This window comes from Physella acuta, unplaced genomic scaffold (genome assembly GCF_028476545.2).
Source record: "Physella acuta isolate Inbredline_101_S28 unplaced genomic scaffold, ASM2847654v3 ptg000208l, whole genome shotgun sequence".
Lineage (NCBI taxonomy): Eukaryota > Metazoa > Mollusca > Gastropoda > Physidae > Physella > Physella acuta.
The window spans coordinates 1,314,381-1,325,558 of record NW_026731727.1 but is presented as its reverse complement, the minus strand read 5'-3'; the positions used below and the strand labels follow the sequence as shown (position 1 = coordinate 1,325,558).

At 42.3% G+C, this 11,178-nt stretch overlaps 1 protein-coding gene across 1 annotated transcript; it reads left to right on the top strand.

Annotated features, from left to right (window-relative positions):
• The first annotated feature begins 605 nt into the window (after positions 1-605).
• Positions 606-11,178, top strand: LOC131937369 (C-type lectin 16). Its single transcript, XM_059294744.1, has 5 exons — positions 606-831; positions 5,687-5,855; positions 7,166-7,329; positions 8,767-8,892; positions 10,915-11,178. The coding sequence occupies exons 1-5, from the start codon at positions 792-794 to the stop codon at positions 11,172-11,174; spliced, it is 759 nt and encodes a 252-aa protein (XP_059150727.1). The 5' UTR covers positions 606-791; the 3' UTR covers positions 11,175-11,178.

The following is an 11,178-nucleotide window of genomic DNA, read 5'->3' as shown; positions in this document are numbered from 1 at the left end:
GCCTAGCTGTAAGACAATATTAGCCCAGCTGTAAGACAAGATGTAAGACAGCATTAGCCCAGCTGTAAGACAATATTAGCCCAGCTGTAAGACAAGATGTAAGACAGCATTAGCCCAGCTGTAAGACAGCATTAGCCCAGCTGTAAGACAAGATGTAAGACAGCAGTGGCCCAACTGTAAAACAACATTAGCCCTTCTGTAAGACAAGATGTAAGACAGCATTAGCCCAGCTGTAAGACAGTATTAGCCCAGCTGTAAGACAAGATGTAAGACAGCATTAGCCCAGCTGTAAGACAGCATTATCCCAGCTGTAAGACAACATTAGCCCAGCTGTAAGACAATATTAGCCCAGCTGTAAGACAATATTAGCCCAGCTGTAAGACAAGATGTAAGACAGCATTAGCCCAGCTGTAAGACAAGATGTAAGACAGCATTAGCCCAGTTGTAAGACAGCATTAGCCCAGCTGTAAGACAGCATTAGCCCAGCTGTAAAACAACATTAGCCCAGTTGTAAGACCGATACGCCTATGATCTGACGTTTCAATGAGACGCTCTCCTCTCCCACCCCTAACTCCCTGATCAATCACAGCTCTGCGACTCGCTATCCCACCAGCACCTGGCAGAGTGGCATTACCTGTACTAGCAGAGTGACACTACCTGTACTGGCAGAGTGGCATTACCTGTACTAGCAGAGTGGCATTACCTTACTGGCAGAGTGACACTACCTGTACTGGCAGAGTGGCATTACCTGTACTAACAGAGTGGCATTACTGGCAACGCTGGCTTGAGCAATGTGTGTTAGATCTCTTTGTTTGCTTCTGTACTTTGTCGGTAAGTGGCCAAGTTGTTGTCACGTTTTTGTCGCGTTGTTGTCGCCTTGTTGTCGCCTTGTTTTCACGATGTTGTCACGTTGTTGTCACGTTGTTGTCACGTTGTTGTCACGTTGTTGTCACGTTGTTGTCACGGAATCGTCTAATCCCCTCGATATTGATGATATGGTAAAATGTATGTATAAAATTTAGAAAAGCTTTACAAACTTTACAAACTTAAAAACATAGAAGAACAAAAGGATAATCGGAAATGGGGAGTGGTAAAATGATAAAATCCAGGTCACAACGCAATCATTCTAGCTATTGCTAATCTTGTGTGTGGCGGTGGGGACTTTTGACCTGCATCGCCTAGAACGCATTCACCGGTCACCGACTCCAATTCTGCTTTGAGAGCGGTAAAGTTTACCAAACAAAACATAGAGATCTATTTTTTCATGAAGTTGAGTGGTTTTGTTAGCACCTTAGTACCTTCCAAAACACGCTACGTGTAGGCCCCTATGTGTAGCCCCTACGTTTCCCACGTGTAGGCAACTACGTGTAGGCCCTACTTTCTACAGCTAGAAAGACAGCCTAAAATTACATGGAACTAAGACTAGACAAAAAAAAACTAATTTTTCTCTTCTCTTTTACGATCAAATCCAATATTTCTAGTCAACACAAATTTCCTCATCTAAAATGATTTTATCGTGTTCCCGCGATTCCCAGTTAAGCGAAATGAGAGTGATACGAATTCCATACTGATCCAGATCAGGGGCGGTTGAAGCTAGGGCGGGGCCCCGGGCTGAAACTTTTTGATACATATATATATATATATATATATATATATATATATATATATATATATATATATATATATATCTGTTTACTTCAGGCCCTTAGAAGCTCATATACATAAACAGCATCACTATCCAAAACCTCACTTCCAATAACAAAAATGTTAAATATCTTTCATACCTTTCTTAGTAGCGTAGCGGGTAAGCAAAGACGGTCTGTCATTTTTAGTCTATAATGCTGCTTGTCTGAATGCTTGCGAGTGAGAGCTAATTCAAAATATAGACCCTATCTGACTGAATAACTTTCAATTGTTGTACATTTTTTAAGAGGCGTCAATCATAAACTCATTTGTCAGAATTCAGCCGATGTTTGTGTTTTTAACTCTAAAATCAACCCATTTTTACTTTTTCGTATACGAAGTATAGAGAAAGTATTGTAATTGTGCAAAAAAATAATAATCGAGATTTTTGCAAATCTCGACGTTTTACACCTTCCTGAGTCGGAAAAACATAGTTTTGCAATCTTGTCCTATGTCTGTGTATGTATGTGTGTGAGTCTGTGTGTGTGTCTGTGAATACGATAACTTGAGTACCGTTACAGCTAAGTTAATGAAATTTCATATTTAAGTATTATAGCAAATTTGTTGATATGTATCAACTTTTCAGCGATTTCCGATAACCGGAAGTGGAACTTTTTCCACTTTCACTTTTTCAAAAGCATATAACTTGAGTACGATTAAAGATATATACATGAAATTTCATATGTAAGTAAAAGATCTAATTCTTTTCCATCTATCAAATTTTGTGTAATGACTGTTGACAGGAAGTACTCATTTACGCTATTTCCGATTTCTCAAAAAACGCATGTGAATTTATAAAGTACTAATAATTTTCCGCACTATTATACACATTTTGTTTGGCATTCACTTGGTGTGCAATTCTTTTTTCTACGGGATTCTATTCTATTATAAAAAGTTTAAGTAATTAAAATGGATTAACAATATTGTCTATTTCGCGAGTTGCCATCCCCCGTAGTGTTATATAAGAATATTCGAGAAAGTTTAGAGGAGATCACTCCCGGTTTATTATTGTCATAAGCGAACGCTGTCAGGACTATTTATTTTAGGGAGTGTCGGCTGTACGTAAACAATGTCCGGGGAGGAGGTGATGACAGCTGGTATTTTTACTCTAGTGTGTACTAGTGTTTGATATTTAAAAAAATGAAATAAGCTTGTGATTCGAATATAAAGCATCATTTTTTAAGAAAATAAAAACCAAACAATTTCACTTTGTAATGGATATTACTATGTTTTGAAAAAGAAATTTGGGGACCCCTAAAATCGGGGCCCCTACTGCAGCCCTCTCCCCCCTCCCCTCACACTTAATCCGCCACTAGTCCAGATTGCCAAAAAAACTACACTGTATATCGTCCCCCTAGTGTTATCTTGTTCTATCTCTCAAAATTTAGTTTTGAAAAAAAAAAAGCGCATCTGAAGTTTCATGGGGTCTGATTTACCTTATAATTTGTTTCAACTCATTTATTTATTATTATAAAATGTTAAAGTGCACTAAACAGTGAGCATTATAGTACATTTTTTTACTGTATGTAGCAATAACAGCCAATAATATTTATTTTTCGAATTTGATAACAAAATACGATCAACGCGATCAGGATTCTAAAATTGTAAAATGTTCTAATTTTCTCCCGAATTTGAACCCTCGGGCAGATGAGGCTCGATTGCTGGAGACAGCCACTCATCTAAGAGAGACAACTCCAAAATCAAACAACAGCTGCCTTGTAGTTTGTTCTTGGTTGGACAAAGGCTATGGAAGCAAATCAAACAACTGCTGCCTTGTAGTTTGTTCTTGGTTGGACAAAGGCTATGGAAGCAAATCCAACAACTGCTGCCTTGTAGTTTGTTCTTGGTTGGACAAAGGCTATGGAAGCAAATCAAACAACTGGTGCCTTGTAGTTTGTTCTTGGTTGGACAAAGGCTATGGAAGCAAATCAAACAACTGCTGCCTTGTAGTTTGTTCTTGGTTGGACAAAGGCTATGGAAGCAAATCAAACAAATGCTGCCTTGTAGTTTGTTCTTAGTTGGACAGAGGCTATGGCAGCAAATCAAACAACTGCTGCCTTGTAGTTTGTTCTTGGTTGGACAAAGGCTATGGAAGCAAATCAAACAACTGCTGCCTTGTAGTTTGTTCTTGGTTGGACAAAGGCTATGGAAGCAAATCCAACAACTGCTGCCTTGTAGTTTGTTCTTGGTTGGACAAAGGCTATGGAAGCAAATCAAACAACTGGTGCCTTGTAGTTTGTTCTTGGTTGGACAAAGGCTATGGAAGCAAATCAAACAACTGCTGCCTTGTAGTTTGTTCTTGGTTGGACAAAGGCTATGGCAGCAAATCAAACAAATGCTGCCTTGTAGTTTGTTCTTAGTTGGACAGAGGCTATGGCAGCAAATCAAACAACTGCTGCCTTGTAGTTTGTTCTTGGTTGGACAAAGGCTATGGAAGCAAATCAAACAACTGCTGCCTTGTAGTTTGTTCTTGGTTGGACAAAGGCTATGGAAGCAAATCAAACAACTGCTGCCTTGTAGTTTGTTCTTGGTTGGACAAAGGCTATGGAAGCAAATCCAAAAAGAAAAGCAGGCTGAAGCTGTAGTCAACTAGTTGACACGTAATACTTGTGTCGGAGGTACCACCTCCAAGACTATAATTAAGCCAGTATCAATAGCTTTTCCACAAGTATAATGCACTTTTGTGTGAGTAATGTCTTCTAGTTTGAAATCTAATTGTTCTTGGTCATTAATTTTTAGTTTTTATCGCCCCCGTTGTAAAAAATATTTAATACTAGCCGCCCCGGCCAGGCATTGCACTGGCCTCTGTGTATAGGTGTGTGTGTTTATTAAGCAACATATACCCGGTATGAACGATTTAGAAATAACACATAACCTTAACCAAACTTTAAACTTATCACTAACCACAAACAACCCAAACCAATATACAAACACAAAAGCAAACGCAAACAAAAACCGAAATAAACACAAAAGTAAACATACACACAAATGCAAATACAAATAGAAAAAAAAAGCGGAAACGCTAACCTAAACGCAAACAATAACTCAGAAAATAAGATAAAATTAAACGCGGACATAAACACAAACTTAAACGCATACATAAACATGAACCTAAACGCATAGTGCTCATAGTATAGCCCAAGACGCCAAATCGTATTCTGCCGGGACACCGGCGGACCCGCCTGTTTCAACTTAGTAAACGACTAAAATACCCCATCTTATCCATATTCTATTGCACTCAGTTAAACGAATCTTGGCGCCATAGCGCTCTCGGAAGGCCCGGGGCGCTAAATAGCACTCTGTCGGGGCGCCGGAGGATACCCTAGATTCGATTTAGTAAAGGACTATAGTAACCGAACGTATGCACCATAGATCTCACAGCATAACCCGGGGTGCCAATCGTACCCTGCTGGGGCGCCGGCGAATGCGCCTGATTCCATTTAGTGAACGAATACAATACCCCAAGCTTGTCTGCCAACTTAAAGATAGAAGTAAACAAAGAGGGCATTTTGGGGCGTCTTCTAAACTGTTATTGATTATAAATAATACTTAGTAAACAGTACGTTCAGTGTATAAAATAAATAAAAGGCATTGAAATGATAAATTTGGAAAATGAAACTTGTTATTACAAAACCATTGATATTAATTTTTCTTAAACATGAAATAACAAACACTTTAAGAATAACTAACGATCAAGTTGATTTTTTTACTAGATACATGTGCTCTTACATATAGAGACACAGATTCAGTTTGAGCTGTTTATATTACATTAGACAGTACATTACATAACAAGTATTGTTTTTACAGTGGGCCTGTGCATACAAATGGCAAGTTTGTTACATAACTTTGGGCTGTCTGCATACATAAACACAATTCGATTTAGTCAGTGGTGACACTTGGTTGGGTGGTAGCCAATGTGATGACAGTTGGTGTCACACCCCGCATGAAGATATTTTGTATATATAGTTGTCTAGTTGTAACTGCTGGCTCCCTTGTCCCCCAGCTGTAGAGAGCACCTGCCCCACTAACTACACGGACGTCAGCGGCTTCTGCTACAAGACGTCAAGCGCCACCTTGGACTGGCATGCAGCACAGGACGCTTGTCTACAAGATGGCGGCGGACTGGTCGTCATTTCAAGTGACGCCGAAAACACGGCTTACAAAAATTTCAGGTTGGCTTTAGTTAACGTGTGTTAACTGTGTTAGTTAGCGTTACTTGACGTGTATCAGCTAGGGTTAGCTTTTTGTTGGTGACGTAGGTCATGCTGCTTGTGAGAAACAATGCCATAGACCAGCAGTATCAACAGATTTCAACAGTTTTTTCGCAGCCTGGAAAAATAGCTCATATTTACGAGTTGCATTTGAGTATATACCAGCTTGACCGTCGCGCGTAGCTGCGATCTAGTCCTAGTGCGTTAGTCCCACTCCGTAGTAGTTAGGTACAACACAATTGTCGACAGCCCGGGTGTGAGGGGCCTCGCATGGCGTCCAGGTAGCCGCCGATCACATTAACGCAGGGGGTGACCGCTGGTTCAGTGTAGTCATCAAATGTAGCGGCCCACTGTGTCCCTAGTGTAGGGTGGTCTTAAAACAAATGTAGGTCCCATAGTCGTCATAAGAGAGCCGGGTCACACAACGGCAGGGGATGCTCCTAATGCAGTTCGACATCAAGTAGTAACCCTAACCAGTTGTTTGACCGTAGAATCAAGTAGTAGCCCTAACCAGTTGTTTCACCGTAGAATCAAGTAGTAGCCCTAACCAGTTGTTTGACCGTAGAATCAAGTAGTAGCCCTAACCAGTTGTTTGACCGTAGAATCAAGTAGTAGCCCTAACCAGTTGTTTGACCGTAGAATCAAGTAGTAGCCCTAACCAGTTGTTTGACCGTAGAATCAAGTAGTAACCCTAACCAGTTGTTTGACCGTAGAATCAAGTAGTAGCCCTAACCAGTTGTTTGACCGTAGAATCAAGTAGTAGCCCTAACCAGTTGTTTGACCGTAGAATCAAGTAGTAGCTCTAACCAGTTGTTTGACCGTAGAATCAAGTAGTAGCCCTAACCAGTTGTTTGACCGTAGAATCAAGTAGTAGCCCTAACCAGTTGTTTGACCGTAGAATCAAGTAGTAGCCCTAACCAGTTGTTTGACCGTAGAATCAAGTAGTAGCCCTAACCAGTTGTTTGACCGTAGAATCAAGTAGTAACCCTAACCAGTTGTTTGACCGTAGAATCAAGTAGTAGCCCTAACCAGTTGTTTGACCGTAGAATCAAGTAGTAGTCCTAACCAGTTGTGCAGGACGCCCAATCAGCTGACAAACTACGTTATATAATTATTCGCAAGTATTCAAAGAAATCATCTAAACAGGTCAAACGAGATACATGTTCTGACAACAAATCAATGCCTGCAGGCAGTGACTCCTACCTTATTGCCCCCTCCCCTACTCCCTGTAATTCGTAGTCTAGCTTACCCCTAGAAATTGCTTTCCCCAGAGAATCCCAGTTCCAAAATGGCAGCCCGGGCTGGGTTGGCATTTACTACGTGAACACCTCAGGCAGCTGGTTCTGGCAGTACCTGGTTGACAAGTACTCGGCAGGCAGCGGCGGCATCTTCGGCAACTACGACAACAACAACACCATTCCCATTGGACACGACGGTAGGTACAGCATACGCTCCATGGGAGGTCAAAGGTCGTGCTGAGGTCAAGTTGGGTTTTTTAAAAAGTCAGACCAACTAAAATTATTTCAAGCCTCAGTCAAATCTAAAGTGACAGAACTAAAGTGACATAAGTCATGTGACAAAACTACTAAAATGACAAACCAATGCGACAGAACTAAAGTGACAGAACAATGACTGAGCTGGTTGTGTACCTACTGTCCTCCTCTAGGTGACTGTACCGGTCCCCTACTCTCCTCCTCTAGGTGACTGTACCGGTCCCCTACTGTCCTCCTCTAGGTGACTGTACCGGTCCCCTACTGTCCTCCTCTAGGTGACTGTACCGGTCCCCTACTGTCCTCCTCTAGGTGACTGTACCGGTCCCCTACTGTCCTCTAGGTGACTGTACCGGTCCCCTACTGTCCTCTAGGTGACTGTACCGGTCCCCTACTGTCCTCCTCTAGGTGACTGTACCGGTCCCCTACTGTCCTCCTCTAGGTGACTGTACCGGTCCCCTACTGTCCTCCTCTAGGTGACTGTACCGGTCCCCTACTGTCCTCTAGGTGACTGTACCGGTCCCCTACTGTCCTCCTCTAGGTGACTGTACCGGTCCCCTACTCTCCTCCTCTAGGTGACTGTACCGGTCCCCTACTGTCCTCCTCTAGGTGACTGTACCGGTCCCCTACTGTCCTCTAGGTGACTGTACCGGTCATCTACTGTCCTCCTCTAGGTGACTGTACCGGTCCCCTACTGTCCTCCTCTAGGTGACTGTACCGGTCCATTACTGTCCTCTAGGTGACTGTACCGGTCCCCTACTGTCCTCTAGGTGACTGTACCGGTCCCCTACTGTCCTCCTCTAGGTGACTGTACCGGTCCCCTACTGTCCTCCTCTAGGTGACTGTACCGGTCCCCTACTGTCCTCCTCTAGGTGACTGTACCGGTCCCCTACTGTCCTCCTCTAGGTGACTGTACCGGTCCCCTACTGTCCTCCTCTAGGTGACTGTACCGGTCCCCTACTGTCCTCCTCTAGGTGACTGTACCGGTCCCCTACTGTCCTCCTCTAGGTGACTGTACCGGTCCCCTACTGTCCTCCTCTAGGTGACTGTACCGGTCCCCTACTGTCCTCCTCTAGGTGACTGTACCGGTCCCCTACTGTCCTCCTCTAGGTGACTGTACCGGTCCCCTACTGTCCTCCTCTAGGTGACTGTACCGGTCCCCTACTGTCCTCCTCTAGGTGACTGTACCGGTCCCCTACTGTCCTCCTCTAGGTGACTGTACCGGTCCCCTACTGTCCTCCTCTAGGTGACTGTACCGGTCCCCTACTGTCATCCTCTAGGTGACTGTACCGGTCCCCTACTGTCCTCCTCTAGGTGACTGTACCGGTCCCCTACTGTCATCCTCTAGGTGACTGTACCGGTCCCCTACTGTCCTCCTCTAGGTGACTGCATCAGTGCCTGGCCGCCCAACTACCTCTGGAGAAACGCCAACTGCTCGGCCCCGTTCACCTTTGTCTGTGAGGCCAGACCTTTGAACGCAGGAACTAACCTCGTTCCTAGCACCACAGGTAGGTCCGGCTGTCGCAGAGGGAAGGGGCGGGGGGACGGGACAGCGACGGGTGACACCATTTAGGGTGGTGACACCATTTAGGGTGGTGAAACCAAAGCAAAACATCCAAAAGCATACTGAAGAAAAATGTTTTCCAGTTCAATTAATGACTAAATAGTGTTGTAAAATGTTTTCCAGTTCAATTAATGACTAAATAGTGTTGTAAAATGTTTTCCAGTTCAATTAATGACTAATGTTGTAAAATGTTTTCCAGTTCAATTAATGACTAAATAGTGTTGTAAAATGTTTTCCAGTTCAATCAATGACTAAATAGTGTTGTAAAATGTTTTCTAGTTCAATCAATGACGAAATAGTGTTGTAAAATGTTTTCCAGTTCAATTAATAACTAAATAGTGTTGTAAAATGTTTTCTAGTTCAAGTAATGACTAAATAGTGTTGTAAAATGTTGTCCAGTTCAATTAATGACTAAATAGTGTTGTCCAGTTCAATTAATGACTAAATAGTGTTGTCCAGTTCAATTAATGACTAAATAGTGTTGTCCAGTTCAATTAATGACTAAATAGTGTTGTCCAGTTCAATTAATGACTAAATAGTGTTGTAAAATGTTTTCCAGTTCAATTAATGACTAAATAGTGTTGTCCAGTTCAATTAATGACTAAATAGTGTTGTCCAGTTCAATTAATGACTAAATAGTGTTGTCCAGTTCAATTAATGACTAAATAGTGTTGTCCAGTTCAATTAATGACTAAATAGTGTTGTGCAGTTCAATTAATGACTAAATAGTGTTGTCCAGTTCAATTAATGACTAAATAGTGTTGTCCAGTTCAATTAATGACTAAATAGTGTTGTCCAGTTCAATTAATGACTAAATAGTGTTGTGCAGTTCAATTAATGACTAAATAGTGTTGTCCAGTTCAATTAATGACTAAATAGTGTTGTCCAGTTCAATTAATGACTAAATAGTGTTGTCCAGTTCAATTAATGACTAAATAGTGTTTAAGTCCAGACCGAGGATCCCGCTATGGGGCTGGGTGCTACAGCTGGGTGCTACGGCTGGGTGGTAGGGCTGGGTGCTAGGGCTGGGTGCTAGGGCTGGGTGCTACAGCTGGGTGCTAGGGCTGGGTGCTACAGCTGGGTGCTACGGCTGGGTGCTACAGCTGGGTGCTACTGCTGCTGATATAAACTGGCAGACACACACTTGAATATAAAACTTGAATTTTGTCAGAAAATTTACATTTCTTAAAAAAGCGATTGGTAATCAATCTATGCTTTAATCTTAGGTATTCCCACATATCTAAGGGAAACAACCAAATTAATATTTTACAAAATAATCTGTGCCTGATTACTTCCCCTATTATGGGGCCTTAAGAAGTCTTTTTGAGCTGAAATTTAATTTTTTTTGCACAAACCTTTCCAGGAACATTTTCAACAACACCCTCAAGTTTCATAGCGATCGGATGAAAGGTTTAGTAATTTAGTAATGCATAAAGGATACACACACATAGTTTCACTTATATATATTCAATATCCACTCCCCCTAGTTATATTATATATATATATATATATATATATATATATATATATATATATATATATATATATATATATATATATATATATATATATATATGTGTGTGTGTGTGTGTGTGTGTGTGTATATGTGTGATGTTTATGCCAACGAGTTGCAACTTATTCAGTCTATCGTTCTTTAGTCTCGTTCGGTTACACCATGGCAACTCATCGCGGTTGTCGGCCAAAAACATATTTTCATGTCGGCCAAAAACATATTTTCATGTCGGCCAAAAACATATTTTCATGTCGGCCAAAAACATATTTTCATGTCGGCCAAAAACATATTTTCATGCTTCGTTTGTTAGCTACATCCCGGTTACCCATTGAAGGCAAAATATTTGAGACAATCGCAGGAAACCATTCAACGTTTTGTCCGTTTGTTTGAAGAACCCTCCCCCCCCCCCATGTAGTTGTAGTCAGATGCTAACACCGACCTTGACATTCTCAGCAGAGAACCGGACTAGCAACTTCCTGTTGAGCCACTGGGTGAAGGTCTCCAGCGACTCGCGCTGTGTGAGGGCAGACAACAGAGCTGAGCCACTGGCCACATCCGCCGTCTCCTGCGCTGTCTACTGCACCCACTGGGGCGCCTGCACCGCCTTCAACCACCACACGTCTGACAACAGGTGCGAGTTTGTCATGGCGGACGTCAACCTGACAACCCTGGACGTACAGGCGGGCTGGGACGTCTGGGTCAAATACCCGTAGACGT